General features: G+C 43.7%; 1 protein-coding gene across 1 annotated transcript in view; it reads left to right on the forward strand.

Annotated features, from left to right (window-relative positions):
* The window catches only part of PITRM1 (pitrilysin metallopeptidase 1), a 1,418,909-nt gene that overhangs the window by 430,484 nt on the left and 966,812 nt on the right, over positions 1-21,613 (forward strand). The window contains exon 8 of the mRNA XM_044064598.1: positions 17,885-18,011. Within this exon, the coding sequence (XP_043920533.1) occupies positions 17,885-18,011 (127 nt within the window). The remainder of the gene's footprint in view (positions 1-17,884; positions 18,012-21,613) is intronic.

Below are 21,613 nucleotides of genomic sequence, written 5' to 3' on the forward strand. Positions count from 1 at the left end.
TGATTTGCTGAAGTATTCGTAACATGAGAGAGTTCACTGCCAGCTGACTCGTATGTCTGGCCAGTATACTGAAGACTAGGGCTACTCTGAGGTACATGCAATGTAGCACAGAAGCAGAATCTATGTAGGTTATAAAGTGACATTTGGCATAAACTAGATGTTGGCACGTTCTAGAGCTCAGAGCTTTTTGCTGCCCGTCCGATCATTTGCTTCGGTCGTGCTCGTCAGACAAGTTGCGAACTTTAGTTCAGGTAAGTGCCCGTTGTTTTTTTTCATTACTGTCTTTGGCTACTGTATGTTTTTGTGATTACATGTCAGCTAGGAAGGGCAAGTGTCAGTGTGGAAGGCAGATTCCACATAAGGACTCTCATGATCTTTGTTTATTTTGCTTAGGCTCTGACCACAACCATACTAACTGTTCCATTTGCAAGGTCTTTGTCCCCAAGACCCTACATAGTTGCTTAGATTCCCTAAATTTATACCTAGAAAATTAGTGCCTAAGACATCTTGTGCCTGATATGGAAGCTACATTGGGGCCGTTCATGCAAGCCACATGCTAAGAAGGCCAAGAAATTTAGGCCTCATTAATCTGCTGCTCCCTCAGATCCAGACATCTCTCCTGAGGCAGATGTTGGCCTGGTGACCATTCTGGAGTTGGTGACACTCCTTTAATGGTTCCTTCTGTGGAGGCCATGAAGGACCCTACCAGCATGTCCTCGAGGGAAACCCAGGTGTCCAACTCGGGTGTAGGTGGAACCAAGCTCATTATGACTGAAGGCCCACATGGCATTACTCAAATCATTGAGCCAGAGGCTGTTCCTACCAACATTGTAGAGTGTAGACCGATATCAGGCCCATCCACCTTCCACCAAATTGAGGTTCCCAGAAAGAAAAAAATTAAAACAAAACTTGTTTCTCTTGCTCCTCAGGAACAACCTCCAGATTGGCAGGCCTTTTCCCAAGGCCTGTTGTGCCTTTCTGGCCCTGAGACAATCATCAGCTTTCTCTCTCCCTTTTCCCTCTATTCCTTCCTCTACTCCACAAGAGGATGTCTGAGGAGTTTTCTCCAGATGATGAGGATTCCTCAGGGCAAATCTTTGGCTTATTAAGCCCAAGTTTCTTCCTGTTTGAGTTATGCCTCCCCAGAAGAAGAATCTAATGGCACTGATTCCCTTGGGGAGGATCTTATTTGGGGAAACCATTCTTAAGATGAGGGAGTTTTTCAAATGTGATTGTTCTCAGGTGTCAGACATCCAAAAAAGGTGCTATGACCTGCTGTAGATGATCGCCCCTTCCCCATCTGCCATACCTCCTGTTCTGCCAGCCTTCCTGGATGTCTTTACTTCTGCTTCAGAGTGCCCTGATTCTCAACCTCCTACCCCCAAAAGGCCAGATAGATTTTATAAAGTGCCGGAGAATTCCAAATTCCTCTTCAAATGTCCCTCTGCAGACCCTGCTACCATTTCAGTATCTGCAGACATGGCTTCCAAGATGCTACCTTCCACTTCCCTGCTCCCCTCAGATAAGGAAAGCAAAGTCATGGAGAGAATAGGAAAAAAGGTTTATACTTCAGCTACTCTGGCTTTCATGGCCATCAACTACCAAACTCATATGGCCAAATATTCCTTGGCCATTCTCCCAGATGCTAGCAGACTAATTTCTGAGCTTCCTGACTCTCCCACTAAGGCCAAGCTTTCCTCCTCCCTTAACTCCTCAGCTCAGCTTACACGGCATTCCATAAAGTGTAGCTATGATGCCGTGGAGGCATCAGCTAGAGTCGCTGCATCTGGGTTAGTCCAGAGAAGGTATTGTTGGCTCAGGCTCCAACCTTTGCCTGATGACACTAAAGCAAAAAATATGGATGCCCCGCCCTGGACAACAAGGCATTGTTTGGTACCTCTCCTGTAGAACTCCTTTAAGTCCCTACAGGAGAAGGGCAAGGAGTTGCAAGACCTGTAACATATTTTTGTTTCCCTGTTGCCCAGGCTTCAGAGGAACTACCCTGCCAAGACCACCTTGGTAAGAAAGTCTGCCAGGCCCCAATCTTCCAAAGTTAAGAGAGATGCTAGCAAAACAATTTTCCTCTAAGTCTACCTCCTCTACTCCCACAAAGAAACAGACATTTCAGGCTAAGCCAGGTAGTCTGTGGCTACCCACCTCATGGACCACTAACACCTCTGTCCCTTTGCCTCTCTCTCTCTCTCTCTCTCTCTCTCTGCTTGGAAACAGATAACTTAGGACTCTTGGGTCCTCTCCATCATCCTCCAAGGATACTTTATGGTGTGGAAGACTCCTCTCCCCTTCAAGGGCATTCCACAACCTCCAAAAGAACAACTGGAACTCTCTCTCCCTACATCATTTCCAACCTCCTTTCTCAAGGCACCATTCAGATAGTGCCTCCCTCCCAAGTAGGAAAAGGGTTCTACACCAAGATGTTCCTGGTACCCAGGAAAGATGGTCCTTGGAGACCCATTCTGGACCTATCCCATCTAAATACTTTTCTGAAGGTTCCCACCTTTCGTATGTTAACCTTACCCACCCTTCTTCCTCAGGCCTTTATGGTGTCACTAGACATCAAGGATGCCTATCTTCATATTCCCATTCATCTTTGGTTCAGGACGATTCTTCACTTTGCTATTGATTCCTCACATTTTCAGTTCTGTGCTTTGCCCTTTGGATTGTCTACGGCCCCAAGGGTCTTCACAAAATGCTTAGCCTTTTGCAGGCTACAGGGCATACAGATCTTTCCATACCAGTACAACCTTCTTCTCCAGGCTAAGACTCCAGACATCCTTCAGGAGAACCTCTCCTTCACACTGTCACTGTTGGAAGGTCTAAGGTTCACGATCAATTGCCAGAAACAACTCTGGTCCCTTCCCAAGACCACATCTTCTTTGGATGCAGGATCCAATCAGACAGGATGTTGGCTTCCTTACCTCCAGAAAAGATCCTGCCTTTCGCCTCCTACTTCCAGGACATCTTGCTTCTCCAATCCCTGACTGCCAGGAAGTTTCTTTGCTTCCTAGGGTTCATGGCATCCACTGTTCCAGTGCTTTGTTTAGCCAAGTTACACATGAGGAAATTCCTATGGTTCTTGAGAACAGTATGGGTACAACATTCCCATCCACTCCTGTCTTTCCTGAAAAAGGAGTTACACTGGTGGATCCGACAGGTTTCAAGGAATCCAGGCTTACTCTTGCAACCACCTCTTCTCACTCAGGAGCTGTACATGGATGCTTCAGACATGGGATGGAGAGCAACCCTGAACTCATGGAGGGTCAGAGATGTCTAGTTTCCATCCCAGAAAAAGGAGCACATCAATATAAAGGAGATTAGGGCCCTGATCATTGCTCTACATATCATCAAACCTCTCTTTTACCAGGGGTTTTAAGATGGTTTACAGACAATACCATGGTCCTCTGATATATAAACAAACAGGGAGGGACAAAGTCCTAACTCCTGTACAGACTGGCTTTACAGGCCTGGGAGTTAGCTGCCCAGAGTCAACTTTCTTTCTAGGTGGTTTACATAGCCCTGACTCAATGTTGTGGCAGTCACACAGTACAATGAAAGTTTAGTACACCCACAGATGTCAACTTTACAAATGACCCTGTGGATGATAGGGTTTTGATTCCCTTCAGGCACTTTTTTTCTGAGGATGTGTTACAAGTTCTGCAGGAGGCCAGAAAACCCACTACTAGGAAATCCTCTGTTTTCAAATGGAAGAGGTTTTCCATCTGGTGCCTTTAAAAGGATTTACAACCACTGCTAGTGGATGTCCCATTGGTGCTGTCCTACCTGTGTGAATTACTGAAGAGTGGACTGTCATACTCTTCAGTAAAAGCTCATGTTTCTGCTGTCTCTGTGTGTCTGCCTGTGTCTCTCTCTTTAGCTTCCAGGTTGAAAGTTAAACATTTTGTAAAAGGCATCTTTCACATCAGACCACCCTGGGAACCAGATCCTCCTCCTTGGGATCTCAACTTTGTCTTAGAAAAACTTACCCTGGCCTCTTTCGAGACAGCAAGTTCTGCTTCTCTACAACATTGCACCTGGAAAACAGTCCTTCTCATGGCTATTACTTCTGCCAGAAGGTTGTCGGAGTTACAGGCTCTGATGTCTTCTTCCCCCTTCATGGTTTTTCACAGAGATAGGTTTTCTTTACGCATTAACCCCTCCTTTATGCCCAAGGTGGTAAATCAGTTATCACTCACAGTCCATCATTCTTCCATCCTTTTTCCCTTCTCCTCAATCCTCTAGTGAAAGGATCCTACACACTTTAGATGTGCATAGGCAACTTGGATATTACTTGGATAAAACCAGACCAATTTGAAAATCTGACCGCCTCTTTGTTTGCTGCCACCCAAGGGCCCTGGGCCAGCCTGTTTCCAAGCAGACTATTTCCACTTAGATTTCCAAAACTATTTCCTTCTGTTATGTGGCTCATGGGAAGAATCTCCCCTCACCTGTTGAGGAACATTCCACTACAGCTGTGTCTTCCTCTTGTGCCTTCTTTAAAGGCTTAGGCAGCTGTTCTATCCTGGAAGCAGCTACCTGGTCTTCTGTTCATACCTTCATGAAACACTATATGTTAGATGGCATTCCAGGTCCAGAGCTGGGTTTGCCAGGGCTATTCTGCATGGGTTTGTGGAGAATGTTTCTGCTCCTCCCAATTCTTCATCTGCATGAGCTTTGGTATTCTCCGTCATGTTGTGTATACTGCAGCATATAAATAGGAGGACATAGAATAGTTGTGTAAAATCTTACCATAATCATAGATGTTCTTCTGTTCTATATGCTGCAGTGTTACCCCCCCACCCCACCTTCACCCGATGCTTGCCTGGCTTCTGGTGGTGTGATGTTCTTCATTCCACATTGCTGCAGTCCTAACTATTGGGTAGTCCGCTGTCCAGTCGGCCCGAATACCAAAGTATACGGCTGACGTCGGTCACGGCGCATTAGACTGACGTCAGTACGTCAGGGTACTAATGCGCATGACCGACGTCATATCCTCAGTCTTTTTTGCCGCATGGTCCGATGCAGAAGCAGTTTTGCGAGTGCAGGTTGGCGTTCTGAAAGTTTCTGAAGTCAGAGTTTCAGACCGAATCAAAGTTGGCTAAGTACCCGTTGGGAATATTTTGTTTTTCTTGCCTCAGTATTTAACCGGATGTCAGAAAAGTGAATAACTGTATTTCTTGTGGGAAACAGATACCTCATAGGGATTACCATACTTTGTGTATACCTTGTTTAGGGCCTGAGCACGGCGTTGTTGGATGCCGCTCTTGTGCTAGATTTAACAAACGCACTATTAAGAGAAGGTTAGACTGTGCCAGGTTAGTGTTTGGGAAGCGTTGTAATTATAAAATGCCGTCGGATGCTCCGGCGCCGCTTCAGCCAAAAGCGCAAGGACAAAGCAGCGAAGCCTAGAGTGGAAGAACCGACAGTCCCGGACGTCGGTTCTTTAGAAACTCAGTGGAGCGGAGGTTCTGCCAGGAGTTTCTTTGGAGTCTCAGGAGAAACTTTACTGTTACAGGATGTGTCCTCTCAGGAAGTAGGCCAGGCTGAAGGGGCTTCTCAGGTGGCTGTTCTTCCCTCTCTTCCTAAGGTGGTTAGGGCCTCGCCTTCTGTTGCCAAGGCTTCTTTAAGAGGCAGGCCTACTTTAGCTTCAGTGGGGGTTTCTCCGAGTGTTTCAGGGTCTTTGCCTAAGAAGCATATGCTAAAAATGGCAGAGGATTTGATTACAATGATTAGAGGTTCTATGCCCCCTCCTGATAAGAGGCCTAGGGTGGAACCTGAGTTTGAGAGTTTTGAGCAATGTTCGAGGCTTCTGAGTCTTGGCTGAAGACTTGCAGGAGTATCCTCCTTATTCTGATTCTGAAGTGGATGATTCTACTCCTTCAGCTTCTCCTCCTGAGGATTTTTCATTTTCAGAGACTCTGCATTCCATGAGGGAGCATTTTAAATGGGAAGGTCAAGATTTCTCTGATTCCAGAAAGAGGCTTAGGAATTCTTGTTTTACCCCAGCATAGGCCTTTAGCTATACCTCCTGTTCTGAATGTTGTGGAAGATGTTTTTGCAGAGGCTTCCCTGAATCCTGATTCTCTGCCTCCTGCCCCAGTTAAACCGGATAGGTACTATAGGGTGCCTGAAGCTCATAAGTATCTGTTTAAGAGTCCTAGGGCAGACCCGGAAACTGTCTCTCAGGGGCCTAAAGGTGTGAAGGCCTCTGTTGTTAAAAATCCAGTTCCTCCTGATAAAGAGGCAAGGGCTTTGGATTGATGGGGAAAGAAAGTGTACACTTCTTCCACTTTAGCCATGAGGGCGTTGAATTGTCAGTTTCATATGTTAAAATATCAGAATTATCTCCTTTCACAATTGAAGTCTAAGGTGGATGCTCTGGCTGAAGGTATTGAGTGTAAAGAGTTGCAGGATTTAGTTCATGTTTCTGAACAAGTGGGAAAGCATTCCTTGCAGTGTGGTTTTGATGCTGTGCAGGCCTCCTCGAGGGTGGCTGCCACTGGTTCTGTTCTTCGTGCACGCCTGGTTGAGAGATCAGAACTTAGCTGAGCATGTTAAGACAAGGATTTTGGATGCTCCTTTACAGTCTGATGTGTTGTTTGGTTCGCCTGTGGAAGCAGTTTTAAAGAAAATGGAGGACAAGGCTAAGTCTATGCAAACTGTTAAGGATTTTTTGCAGGTGCAGCCTCCAAGTTTAGTAGAAATTGGCCTACTAAGGGGTGGACTTATCCTGCTTATGATTCCCAGTCTAGGGGTAGGTCTAGACGTGGTAGGGGCAGAGCTCAAGGTTCTTTTAGGCCTAGGACAGGGAGTTCACCTGCTCAGACTTCTGGTGAGGGCAGGGGTCAGTCCTTTCGTAAGCAGACCCAATGACCTGCCTTTTCAGCTGCCAGTACATTCCCGCCTGGCAGCACCTCTGGGAGGAAGGCTGTCTCTTTTCAAAGAAAATTGGGATTTAATTACCCAAGACAGATGGGTTCTGGATATCATTCACCACGGTTACAGGTTTTATTTCCATACCTTGCCTCCTTTCAAAGGCATGCCAGACATTCCTCCTCTACAAAGAACAGAGGCTCACAAGCAAATTTCTCTGTTGCTCCAAATAGGGGCCATTCAGTCAGTTCCTGTGCCAGAAAGGGGCCTAGGATTTTATTCTCGCCTGTTCCTAGTACCAAAGAAGGGGAACACGTGGAGACCAATTTTGGATTTATCTATTCTCAACACTTATCTGGACATTCCCAAGTTCAAAATGTTGACGTTACAACAGCTTTTACCTCTGCTGGGCAAAGATCACTGGATGGTAACTTTAGATCTCAAGGAAGCTTACCTTCATGTGCCTATAAGACTAAGTTGCAGGAAGTATCTGCGTTTTCGAGCTGGAAATTCTCATTATCAGTTCTCTGCATTGCCCTTTGGCTTATCTACTGCGTCCAGAGTATTCACAAAGGTTCTGGCTCCAGTGATAGCTTACTTCAGGCTTAAAGGAATTCAAATCTATCCTTACTTGGACGACTGCCTGATTCTGGCTCAAGAAAAGGAAGACCTTCTACAGCATTTGGAATATGTCATAGCAGTGCTAAGATGCCTAGGGTATTCTGTGAACGAAATAAAGTCCAGTCTAGTACCCTCTCAAGACATGTGCTTTCTGGGTGTGAGACTGAATACAGCAGCCCAGATGGCCTTTTTAACCCCGGACAAACAAAAGAATCTTTCCAGTTACTTCCATCAACTATCTCTTCAGTCCGGGCTGACTGCAAGGACAGTCCTTCAAGCCTTAGGGTTCATGGCATCTTGTATTCTGGTGCTTCCCAATGCCAAACTGCATATGAGGAAGCTACAATGGTATCTCAAAATCTATGGACACAGCACTGCCAGGATTTGGACACTGTCATTCAAATAATACCTTGCATTCAAAAGGAATTTTTGTGGTGGGCTCAGGAATGTCACCTAAACAAGGGACTCTCTGTGACCCGGCCAGAGGCAAGTCAGATTCTAACGACAGATGCCTCAGACATTGCTTGGGGAGCTCATCTAAATGGAAAGTGGATACAAGACAAGTGGCCTGCCAGACTACAGCATCTACATATCAACATGAAAGAGATGTTAGCAGTCCAGTTTGCATTAATGGCTTTCAAGGAGTTACTTCTTCCAGGGCAGGTGTTGATTCTAACAGACAACACAACTGTCATGTGGTACATCAACAAACAAGGGGAACACATTCTTACCCGTTGTGCAGGCAAGCAATGATTTTATGGGAGACTGCGCTCAGCTTGCAACTAACTCTTCAGGCAAGGTTTCTGCCGGAGCACAGAACTCCTTAGCAGATGTGTTAAGCAGACAAATCATGGATCCCCACAGTGGAAACTGGATCTTCATGTATTTCAAAAATTGACAGTGTCATGGGGAACTCCAGACATAGATCTGTTCGCTTCTCCACTAAACCACCAGCTGCCAAAGTTTTGCGAAGGGATTTCATCACACAGCTTGGAAAGTGGATGCTCTTTCTTTCAGTTGGAAAAATCTTCATGTGTATGCTTTTCCACCTCTGCCTCTTCTCCCAAAGGTGCTTCTAAAGGTCAGACAAGACAAGCCAAGGATGATTTTAATAGCTCCAGATTGGCCTCGGCAGCACTGGTACCCATTACTGAGGAGTCTGGTAAGGAAGCCTCCATGGCCTTTACCCTTGATTCCACACCTGTTGTCTCAGAGGGACGGTCATCTGCTCAATGTCAAGCTTCACTCTCTTCATCTAACAGCCTGGCATATTCTGTTTTGAAAGATAGCAGGTCTCAACTTCCTCAACAAGTTTTAAATGTGATTATGGAAGCCAGAAGACCTAGTACAAGGAAAGTGTCATGAAAAATGGAAGAGATTTTTATTTTGGACTGCAGCAAAGAATTTGGAGATTTCTGAGCCTAATTTGAGTGTGGCTCTTCAATATCTTACTGAGTTATTGGACAAAGGTTTGTCTTTCTCTTCCATTAAGATTCATGCTGCAGCAATTTCAGCTCACTATGATTGTGACCCACCATTGTTTTCACATCCTTTGTTCAAGCAATTTCTTAGAGGGCAAAGAATATAAGACCCCCGTAGAGCTCCTACTCCTGCTTGGGATCTCAATTTTGTGTTGGAGAAACTTACTCTACAACCTTTTGAGCCTGCGGCTACTGCTGAACTGAAATACTTGTCATGGAAGACTGCTTTTTTGTTGGCCATTACTTCTGCAAGAAGGGTTTCTGAGTTACAGGCCCTTATGGCGGTTGAGCCTTTTTTGATTTTTCATAAGGATAGGGTATCATTACGTACTAATCCTTCCTTTATGCCTAAGGTGATTTCTAGTGTGGCTTTAAACCAAACTATTCATTTGCCTACTTTCTATGCAGATCCCAAAATAAAGGGGAAAAGATTTTGCACACTTTAGATGTACACAGGCAATTGCGTTATTATTTAAGCAGGACTAAGGATTTTAGGCAGTCTCAGCAGTTGTTTGTTTCTTTTGCTTTGAGTTCGCAGGGCAAGCCTGTGTCAAAACAAACTATTTCTAGGTGGATTGGGTTTTGCATTGCATTTTGTTATTCCCATCATGGCAAGGAGATTCCAGCTGGGATTAGGCCTCATTCCACTAGGGCTACTGCCACTTCAACAGCATTTCTAAGGGGGGTGGCTACTAAGGATATTTTGGAGGCAGCTACTTGGAGTTCAGTGCATACTTTCTCTAAGCATTACCACCTTCCTCTCTACTCTAAGTCTAGGGCTGGTTTTGCCACAGCTATTTTGCAAGGCATGTTATCAGCTCCTGCTTCCTTATGATTTGCCAGCCTCCCTTACCTCTGCTTTGGGATTCTACCCAATAGTTAGGACTGCAGCAATGTGGAATGAAGAACATAGTACAGTTTGTACCTACCATAAATGTAGATGTTCGAGGATCCACATTGCTGCAGTCCAATTTACCCTCCCTCCTTCCCCTCTGTGTTTAGGGGTGGTTGTGTAGGTGAGATTTTATTCTGGTACTTTTGCATATATTGTATATATTTTGGTGCAGGTATGTTTGGAGTTTTTGGTTTTGGCCTTGTCTTTTTAGGGTCTTCTGACATCTGGGGCAAGAAAAGACTGAGGATATGACGTCGGTCATGCGCATTAGTACCCTGACGTACTGACGTCAGTCTAATGCGCCGTGACCGACGTCAGCCGTATACTTTGGTATTCGGGCCGACTGGACAGCGGACTACCCAATAGTTAGGACTGCAGCAATGTGGATCCTCGAACATCTACATTTATGGTAGGTACAAAACTGTACTTTTTCCTCACCTAGGATCAGGCTGGTGTTTTTTTCGGTCATTCACTTCTGAGATCTAGTAAATGCCGATGTCTGCTTTATACCCGATGTCACTTTATGACCGACGTACGTTCTGTTTGTGTGACGTTGCACGTACCTCACAGTAGCCCTAGACATTTGTGTACTGGTCGGATGTACAAGTCAGCTGGTGGCAGACTCCCTCATGTTATGAATACTGCAACATGTAGAAGACAAGGACATCTATGGTTATGGTAAGAACTATTGTTATTATCAAAACTTAACTGTGACACACTTGTGATTTACAATGAGCTGAAGAAGGTAATTGATGAACTGGACCGTGATGTTGAAACAATGTGACGTCCGTTTATAGTCACTTTAGCATATCAGTGAACCACAGAATGGAAATGCAAAAGTTTTTTGAATTTGTAAACTTGGAGTACCACAAACTGTTGAGACATGTACCAACCAGATGGCTGTCCGTTTTCCACTGTCAGTAGGTTATTGGAATCTTGGCCGGCGATCATGTCGTATTTCATTTCCCTAGGCAGTGAATGCCCTAAGAGAGTTCGTGCAAATCTGGATGTTCTTCATCTCACATTGCTGCAGTCCTTACATATGGGGTAGTCCGCTGTCCTCGGTCGGCCTGAATACCAAAGTATTAGGCTGACGTCGGTCAAGGCGCTTAAGACTGATATCAGGACGTCAGGGTACAAATGCGCATGACCGACGTCATATCCTCAGTCTTTTTTGCCGCATGGTCCGATGCAGAAGCAGCGTTGCAAGTGCCGTTCGGCGTTCTGAAATTTTTCGAGTTCGGAATTTCAGACCGAATCAAAGTTGGCTAAGTACCCCGTTGGGGAATATTTTGGTTTTTTCTTGCCTCAGTGTTTTACCGGATGTCAGAAAAAGTGAATAACTGTATTTCTTGTGGGAAACAGATACCGCATAGGGATTATCATTCTTTGTGTATTCCTTGTTTGGGGCCTGAGCACGACGTTGTTGGGTGTCGCTTTTGTGCTAGGTTCAATAAGCGCACTATTAAGCGAAGGTTAGATTGTGCTAGGCTGGTCTTTGGGAAGCGGTGCAATTATAATATGCCGTCGGATTCTCCGGCGCCCGCTTCTTCGAAGAAGCGCAAAGACAAAGCAGTTAAACCCAGGCTAGATGAGTCATCCGTTCCGGACGCCAGTTCTTTAGTGGCGTCAGTGGAACCGGTGGTTCCGACGGAGGCTTCTCTGGAGTCCCAGGGGGAGACTTTGATTTTGCAGGATGTGGCCTCTCAGGAGGCAGGTCAGGCTGAAGGGGCTTCTCAGGTTACTGTACTCCCCTCCCTTCCTAGGGTGGTTAGGCCCTCTCCTTCTGTTTCCAAGGCTTCTCCCAGAGGCAGGCCAGGTTTAGCTTCTGTTGGTGTCACTCCTAGTGCAGCAGGGTCTGTGCCCAAGAAGCACATGCTTAAAATGGCAGAAGATTTGATTACTCTGATTAGAGGTTCTTTGCCCGCTCCTGATAAGAGGCCTAGGGTGGAGCCAGAGTTGGGGAGTTTTGAGCAGGCTTGGATGTTTCTGAGTCTTGGCTGAAGACTTGCAGGAGTACTCTCCTTATTCTGATTCTGATGCAGATGATTCGACTCCTTCTGCTTCTCCTCCAGAGGATTTTTCTTTTCAGAGACTCTTCATTCCATGAGGGAGCATTTTAAGTGGGAAGGTCAGGACTTCTCTGATTCCAGGAAAAGGCTTAGGAGTTTTGCTTTTACCCCAGCATAGGCCCTTGGCTATACCCCCTGTTCTGGATGTTGTGGAAGATGTGTTTGCAGAGGCTTCACTTAATCCTGATTCTCTGCCTCCTGCTCCTGTTAAACCGGATAGGTATTACAGGGTGCCTGAGGCTCATAAATATCTTTATAAGAGTCCTAGGGCGGACCCAGAAACTGTTAGTCAGGGACCTAAGGGTGTCAAGGCCTCTGTTGTAAAACATCCGGTTCCTCCAGATAAAGAGGCCAAAGCTTTGGATAGATGGGGAAAGAAAGTCTATACATCTTCTACCTTAGCTATGAGGGCTTTGAATTGCCAGTTTCATATGTTGAAATATCAAAACTATCTTCTTTCTCAATTGAAGTCTAAGGTGGATGCTCTGGCGGAAGGTATTGAGTGTAAAGAATTACAAGATTTGGTGCATGTTTCTGAACAGGTGGGTAAGCATTCTTTACAATGTGGTTTTGATGCTGTACAGGCCTCGTCTAGGGTGGCTGCCACTGGTTCAGTTCTTCGCAGGCACGCATGGCTGAGGGATCAGAATTTATCTGACCATGTTAAGACAAGGATTTTGGATGCTCCTTTACAGTCTGATGTGTTGTTTGGTTCACCTGTAGAGTCAGTCTTGAAGAAAATGGAAGACAAGGCTAAGTCTATGCAGGCTGTTAAAGATATTTTGCAAGTTCAGCCTCCGAAGTTTAGTAGGAATTGGCCTGCTAAGGGGTGGACGTATCCTTCTTATGATTCTCAGTCTAGGGGTAGATCTAGACGTGGTAGGGGCAGAGCTCAGAGTTCTTTCAGACCTAGAACAGGGAGTTCACCTGCACAATCTTCGGGTGAGGGCAGGGGCCAGTCCTTTCGTAAACAGGCCCAATGACCTACCTTTTCAGCTGCCAGATCCTTCTTGCCTGGCAGCACCTTTGGGAGGAAGGTTGGCACTCTTCAAGGAAAATTGGAATTTGATTACCCAGGACAAATGGGTATTGGACATCATACACCGAGGTTACAAGTTTTATTTCCATACCTTGCCTCCTTTCAAAGGCATGCCGGACGTTCCTCCTCAGCAAAGACTAGAGGCTCACAAACAAATTTCTCTGCTACTTCAAATAAGGGCCCTACAACCGGTCCCTCTGCCAGAAGTGGGCCTAGGATTTTATTCTCGCCTGTTCCTAGTACCAAAGAAAGGGAACACGTGGAGACCAATCTTGGATTTATCTATCCTCAACACATATCTGGACATTCCCAAGTTCAAAATGTTGACGTTACAACAGCTTTTACCTCTGCTGGGCAAAGATGACTGGATGGTGACTCTGGATCTCAAGGAGGCTTACCTTCATGTTCCTATCAGGCTCAGTTGCAGAAAGTATCTGCGTTTTCGGGCTGGGACTTCTCATTATCAGTTCTCTGCATTGCCCTTTGGCTTATCTACTGCCCAGAGTGTTCACGAAGGTTCTGGCTCCAGTGATAGCTTTCTTCAGGCTAAGAGGAATACAAATCTATCCTTATTTGGACGATTGCCTGATTCTGGCCCAAGGAAAGGACGAACTTCTTCATCATTTACAGTATGTGATAGCAGTGTTAAGATGCCTGGGGTATTCTGTGAACGAAATAAAGTCCAGTCTAGTACCCTCTCAGGACATGTGCTTTCTGGGTGTGAGACTGAATACAGCATCCCAGATGGCCTTTTGACCCCGGACAAACAAAAGAATCTTTCTCTTTACTTCCATCAATTGTCTCGTCAGTCCAGGCTGACTGCAAGGACAGTCCTTCAAGCCTTGGGGTTCATGGCATCTTGTATTCTGGTACTTCCCAATGCCAAACTGCATATGAGGAAGCTACAATGGTATCTCAAAAATGTATGGACACAGCACTGCCAAGATATGGACACTGTCATTCAGATAATACCTTGCATTCAAAAGGAATTTTTGTGGTGGGCTCAGGAATGTCACCTAAACAAGGGACTCTCTGTGACCCGGCCAGAGGCGAGTCAGATTCTAACGACAGATGCCTCAGACAAAGCTTGGGGAGCTCATCTAAATGGAAAGTGGGTACAAGACACGTGGCCTGCCAAGCTTCAACATCTACATATCAATTTGAAGGAGATGTTAGCAGTCCAATTTGCATTAATAGCTTTCAAGGATTTACTTCTTCCAGGGCAGGTGTTGGTTCTAACAGACAACACAACGGTCATGTGGTACATCAACAAGCAAGGGGGAACGCATTCTTATCCTCTATGCAGACAAGCAATGATTTTGTGGGAGACTGCTCTCAGTTTACAGCTAAATCTTCAGGCAAGGTTTCTGCCGGGAGCACAGAACTCCTTAGCAGATGTGTTGAGCAGACAAATTATGGATCCCCACGAGTGGAAATTGGATCCTCATGTATTTCAGAAATTGACAGTGTTATGGGGAACTCCAGACATAGATCTGTTCGCTTCTCCACTAAACTACCAGCTGCCAAAGTTTTGCACAAAAAGGTTTCATCCCACAGCCTGGAAAGTGGATGCTCTCTCATTCAATTGGAGCAATCTTCATGTGTATGCCTTTCCACCTCTGCCTCTCCTCCCAAAGGTACTCCTGAAGGTCAGACAGGACAAGCCAAAGATGATTTTAATAGCTCCAGATTGGCCTCGACAGCACTGGTACCCATTACTGAGAAGTCTGGTACGGGGAGCCTCCATGGCCTTTGCCTTCGATTCCACACCTGCTGTCTCAGGAGAACAGTCATTTACTCAATGTCAAACTTCACTCTCTACATCTAACAGCCTGGCATATTCTGTTTTAAACCCTGTCTCAGCTTCCACAGCAAGTTTTGAATGTTATTTTGGAGGCCAGAAGGCCTAGTACAAGGAAAGTGTACGCAGATAAATGGAGGAGATTTTTATTTTGGAGTGCAGCAAAGGAATTTGATGTTTCTAAGCCTAATTTAAGTGTGGCTCTTCAATATCTTACTGAGTTACTGGACAAAGGTTTGTCCTTCTCCTCTATTAAGGTTCATGCTGCAGCAATTTCTGCTCACTATGACTGTGACCCACCATTGTTTTCTCATCCTTTGTTTAAGCAATTCCTTAGAGGGCAAAGAATATAAGACCCCCGTAGAGCTCCTACTCCTGCTTGGGATCTCAATTTTGTGTTGGAGAAACTCACTCTACAACCTTTTGAGCCTGCAGCTACTGCCGAGTTGAAATATTTATCATGGAAGACTGCTTTTTGTTGGCCATTACCTCTGCAAGAAGGGTTTCTGAATTACAGGCCCTTATGGCGGTTGAGCCTTTCTTAATTTTCCATAAGGATAGGGTATCTTTCGTACTAATCCTTCCTTTATGCCTAAAGTGGTTTCTAGTGTGGCTTTAAACCAAACTATTCATTTGCCTACTTTTTATGCAAACCCCCAAAATAAAGGGGAAAAGATTTTGCACACTTTGGATATACACAGGCAGTTGCGATATTATTTGAGCAGAACTAAAGGGTTTAGGCAGTCTCAGCAGTTATTTGTTTCATTTGCTTTGGGTTCTCAGGGCAAGCCTGTTTCAAAACAAACTATTTCTAAGTGGATTGGTTGTATTGCTTTCTGTTATTCCCATCATGGTAAGGAGATTCCAGCTGGGATTAGGCCTCATTCCACTAGGGCTACTGCCACTTCTACAGCTTTTTTAAGGGGGGTGGCTACTAAAGATATTTTGGAGGCAGCTACTTGGAGTTCAGTGCATACTTTCTCTAAGCATTACCACCTTCCACTTTACTCTAAATCTAGGGCTGGTTTTGCCACTGCAATTTTACAGGGCATTTTGGCAGCCCCTAATGCTTTATAGTTTTGCCATCCTCCCTTACCTCTGCTTTGGGATTCTACCCATATGTAAGGACTGCAGCAATGTGAGATGAAGAACATAGTACAGTTTTGTACCTACCATAAATGTAGATGTTCGAAGATCCACATTGCTGCAGTCCAATTTACCCTCCCTCCTTCCCCTCTGTAGTTAGAGGCGGTTGTGTGGTTTGGGTTGTGAATATTGTAAATATTGTAAATAGGATTAGTGCAGGGGTGGTTGGTTGTTTTTTTTTGCTGTCTTTGGGTTTGGCCTTCTTTTTAGGGCCTTCTGACATCTGGAGCAAGAAAAGACTGAGGATATGACGTCGGTCATGCGCATTTGTACCCTGACGTCCTGATGTCAGTCTTAAGCGCCTTGACCGACGTCAGCCTAATACTTTGGTATTCGGGCCGACCGAGGACAGCGGACTACCCCATATGTAAGGACTGCAGCAATGTGGATCTTCGAACATCTACATTTATGGTAGGTACAAAACTGTACTTTATAGAAGACACACATGATTGTGAATCAGTGAAGACTAACATCAAGAAGCTTACTTACACTTTGTGCAAAATATCTGCAGTGTTTTTGAATTATCTGCTCGGAAACTGGAGCAGGAACATTTTTACATTCATTGAGCTGTTTCCGGTAATGCAGGACTTGAGAACAAAACTTGAATCATGCATAGTAGATAAGTTTTTTGCATCCAAAACACATGCTGTTCTTGAAAATGAAGATATGCAGCCATTCCAGGTGCTGCCGAAAAAGGTTTGATGTACCTGACAAGTGGTTTAATTTCTCAGAGTCAGAGGACAGTATTGCCTTTGCACTAAGTCACTTGTCACTTGTCACTCAGCAAACCAAAAGAATTTAAACATGTAGAAACTGCAAGCACTACAATGGGCTTTATTGCAGGAAGTTGACTTGGACGTATTGTACAATGAATTCTGCAAGGCTAAAGAAAGCTTGACACACATTGTTGCTGATTCGACTCTTGTTCTCACCATGTGACAAATGGTAGAAGTTTTTCAGTGAGGCCTGTTCCACTGAAGCATTTCCACTTAACTTGTTTAATGTTGTGTCAGCCACGTTGTCATTCCGGAAGGGCATTGCTCCCGGGCAAAGAATTTTCTCATTGGTGAATGCCAAGTGGAGTTCAAAATGAAACAGAGCCACTGTTGCTTTGGTAAAAGCCAGACTGCAGGTTTTCCTGAATTAGAGCTTGACCTGCAGTGAGTTTTACGAATTTGTTTTGCATGATGACAAGCTGCTGTTATCAGCAGGTAGCGGCGAGAAATATTATTGAGAAAGCGCCTGATGACTTTGAGTGAAACCATACCAAAGAAATAGACTTAAGTTTTACCTAATGCTATTAGGCCTAGTATTTTTTCACCTGTAGTTTTGTTTGTGGTTCCCTGCATGTGTATTATCATCATCTGTTTTGTACTTAATGGCATTACTATTTTTTGACTCTTCACTGTAGCAAACTAGTCCCACTAGTCTCTTAGGGCAGTATGCAGAATTGTTTTTTGACATTTGCTTACCTGTACTGTTGTATTATGGTAGTATCTATAATTCAAATTAGACTAGTCAGAATTAAAGTATTACGTGGTTAATTATCTGTCTTAAGTTGCTGTTAGGCCACTCATTCCTGGATCCCTTCATGAGCTGTGGTAGATTTTACTGTAGGCTTATTGTTTGTTTCTAAATACCTGATAGCCAATCCAATAAACAAAAAAGAGTAAATAATTTTATAGAAATACATATTTTACAGCAGTTACATGATAGTTCTGTATACTAGAAAACTGCCACAAAACTGGTATAAAACACGCATTTTATAAAGCAAAAATTACAAATTTTTTCTGGGGTGATATTCCTGGAGTCCTCCAAAAAAATATTGCTTGCACCTTTGGTGCTCGGATATCTATCATCCTGGATTTTATCTTAAAAGTGTTGGCAACACTAGGCTCGGGTAAACATTTAGCACTAACAAACATTTTTTTACTTTTGCAGATTCTTCACATATGGTGACCTTCCACTAGAGCAGCATTTAAAACAGATTCATGAAGAAGCTTTATGTAAATTTCAACAAATCAAGCCAAACACTGCTGTTCCTCCACAGTCCTTGTGGCATAAACCTGTAAGTGGATTTATAATATGACTTAGTATGTTTTCCCACTTCACATTGGTTTTGTAGAAATATGTTTAATTTGTACTTTAGTATCATCTTTTTTTTACTGCATTTATTATATCTTTTGGATATTGAACCATATATGCCTATCACTGCATCAAAGCATGATTTTTTTCAAACATTAAAACCAAGCCTGGATGAGTTTAAGGTGATTCATTGGATGTTTATAGGTAAAGTGGCGGAATCCATTGGTATATGTTGCGTATTTCTTTCATTTTTTTGTATTTCTCGTATAAGCTGACTATCATCTGCTTTTCTTTTTGTCTTGTGTACCGAGAGCATGCTGCTAGAGGTCTTACATTTAATTTAGTAGTAGTAGGTTGCATGGTTGATTTTTTGTTAATGCTTGTCAGCAGTTATAGTGATAACAGAGAATACTGGCCCTTTGTAGTGTTTCTCTATACCTGTCCAAATGATGTGGCAGTGACATAGTTTGATAGCTGCTATGTCATTTTGACTTGTGCCAGAGATTGGTGGAGTGGTTTCCAGGCAGCTAAACACACACTGTGATTGGTTAGTTGTACATAACTTTTGCACTTTATTGTTCATTTAATTTGTAAAGGGGCTAATATCATCTTAACTATCCCACGTTTCACCATTAAACCATGCTAGGTATGTTTGTTGGGGGGGGGGGGTTAAAGGGGCTGCCATTCCCCCATATAGATAAAATTTACAGCATGAGCTGTCTGAATACCAGTTTGTGTACACAAAGTAAAGGTGGACAGCATTCACTTAGTACTAGGAAAAAGAAAAATTCAAGTTCTTGCTAAGGAACAGTCCACTCTGCTCATGTATTCACCCCACCACAGGTATGAATCAACAGTTGCACAGAATGCAATGTACTTTATTATCACTGTAGGCTTTTTGGCATTAAGGGTTCTATGAAGATGAACAAAATCAAGTCTTTCAATGCAGAACAAAATTATCCTGTAATGCAGTAGAATAGTTTTAGCATGAGGTTGGAGCCTATAGATGCTGTATTGAAAGCTAGATCAGAAAACTGAAAAATGGCCATTGTTGAAAAATACCAAGTGAAGGGAACCTAGAAACTTGGAAAGCAAATTGAAGTACTAGCTCAGGATATGTGTTGTTTAGATTGATGATAGACAAATTTCTGGTTTTGTAGCTTTGCTGGATAAATACAAGTACCAAGACATGTGGTGTGTCTGCAGTGTGATGGTATGTTGGAGAGAAAAGTGTGGCCTTACCTAGTTATGAGGGGTGGGGCGGGGTTAAGATTCTTCATTTCAGAACTCATACTTCTGCAGAATGGGAACCTGCAAATGTACTGTACTGGGGGGTACACTGTAGTGGTGTTTCGGATGGTGGTGTTATGACTGTTTTTCAGGAGAGAGGAAAGGAATAGTGACTACTTTGTTTTGGGTCCATATGTTGTTGGATTGAATGCCCCTGGTGTTTTTTAAGTTCTTTAAGAAAGGTATTTTCCACCCTCTCGTACCAAAAATAGTAGGAGGAATACGTTGACATACTCCTACAGAAAATGCCTTTGAGTCTAAGATGGTGCACTTAGTTGTGTTGTTGTTGTGTGTTTCGGCTTTTCCCGGTTAGGGGTCGCCACAGCGGAACTCCGGTCCACTAATGATTGGCAGTAGATTTTTACGTGCCAAGTTTCCAGCCCTGACGCACAGATGGTGCACTTAGTATTTTCCATTTTCCCTTACTGGGCAGCTGATACTAGAGAGTTGGGCACTCCACATAATTGAGGACTGTGCTTTCAGATGATTCCTAATAAGGAAAGAGAGGTAAACCCTGTGGCAGTTAAAGGGCTATCATTTTTCTTTAATTTAGGAATTGGGCTGTAGTATAGTATGCTGAGTGAAGTATAATGAGCCATTAGTCAGTATATTTTGGCATTTCATCTCAAGGTTTACACATTGGCATGGCATCATACTCTGTTTTTGTAACTTGTATGTGAGCCCCCTACCACACACACACACACACACACACACACACACACACACACACACACACTGCAGACTATTTTATGTCTCTCGTTGGCTATAGAAGAATATTATAGCCATTGTTTTTGTGCTTTGAAATAATATGTCGAGCACTAATACAAACTAAATTTTCTGTAAAGAACTGTTAATTGAATGGATGTTTTTGACATAGTTTCAAAGTAGCAGTAAAGTATACCACACCAAGAGAATAACTCAACTGACTGATAATTTGTGTGTGTGTGTTTGCTTGTGCCTGGTTATCTGACAGTGCATTAGATTGTAGAGGACTGTTAAGTTTTCAGTTGCACTGAAGGATTTCTGGTGCAAAAATGCAGCTTGAGAAAATAGAGATCAGAAACAGGAACAGGAGGAACAGGCTGGTTGCAAGCAGCCTACAACTTAACATACATCAATAAAATGAGCATGATTAGATGCATGTTTGCTGTGTCCCTGTAATGGTTTTCATTTGGGGGGGTGAGTTCTAAAACTTTATCTTCTAAGTTGTGTCTTGTGCTTCTCTGTAGTTCTATGGGTCTCAGTACCCCCGAGAGAGAGTAATGAGAAGAGAGGAAGTAAGACATGAAGTTTTAGTCGTGAGGGGCAAAAAATCTAGAAACAGAACATTGCTAAGGTCATTTGGTAGGCAATGAAGCTTTTGAGAAGGAAATGGGCAGCTGAATTTGTGAAGTATATTGGTGAGATGAAGAATATTATACAGGGCACTGCGCATCTCAAAATTGTGGGTGGTGGATGAGTCTCAAAGTACTACATCCAGATCTCCTACTTCATGGGATCTACTTTAAAAGGTGGACCACTTTTGTTTACATTCTTTCAGTGTTTTTTCATGTGACTGTTGTCAAATTCTCAGGTTTCCATGCTTACAGGGCATGCCTTCTTAACAAATTTACAGGCCCCCCCATGCTGGGTAAAAGGGTTGTTTCCACCATATTTATTCCCAATTATTTCTAGCTGCATGATGCAAATCCTCTTACATGTATCTTTTAAACATTCCCACATTCAATTCTACAAAGGTGTAGACCCTGCAGATTTGATCCAGCAATCAAGCTATACTGGTAAACCACCACATACACTTGTTTGAGCTCAAGTTATTTCATGGTTAAGGGTGTATGTTTCCTTCAGCTTACCACATCCTAATCACACCCTAGTGGACAATACCTGACAACAAAGCTTTTGTCCAGCACAGGATTGCTGTTCAGCTGCTCAAAGTAGTGTTGCATGTTCACTGCTTTTAATAAAACCATCTCCTCCTTGTGTCTTTAACTTCTTAACTGACAGGCTTGCCTGTCTTCCTTTGAACCAGCTTGATCAATGGAGTTGACGTTCACCTCTTGAAAGGTGCTGTCTTCAATAGTCATTATTTCCATCATCTTGTTTTGTTGCTTTTAGTCATTACTGAAGGCTCATTACTGTATACGATGCAGTAGTTGTTGTAGCTTTCAGGTGAAGTTTAACAAGTTCTGTGAGGTAAAACTAGAGAATGTGTGGCTTGATGTACCACATTATACTTGAACTGTGATGCTGTTGTGTGCATTGATGGGAGGTGCATGTATCCTTGAATTTGGGAGGCTG

The sequence above is a fragment of the Protopterus annectens genome, chromosome 3.part0, assembly GCF_019279795.1.
Source record: "Protopterus annectens isolate FY-2018-M chromosome 3.part0, PAN1.0, whole genome shotgun sequence".
In the NCBI taxonomy this organism is placed as follows: Eukaryota; Metazoa; Chordata; order Ceratodontiformes; family Protopteridae; genus Protopterus; species Protopterus annectens.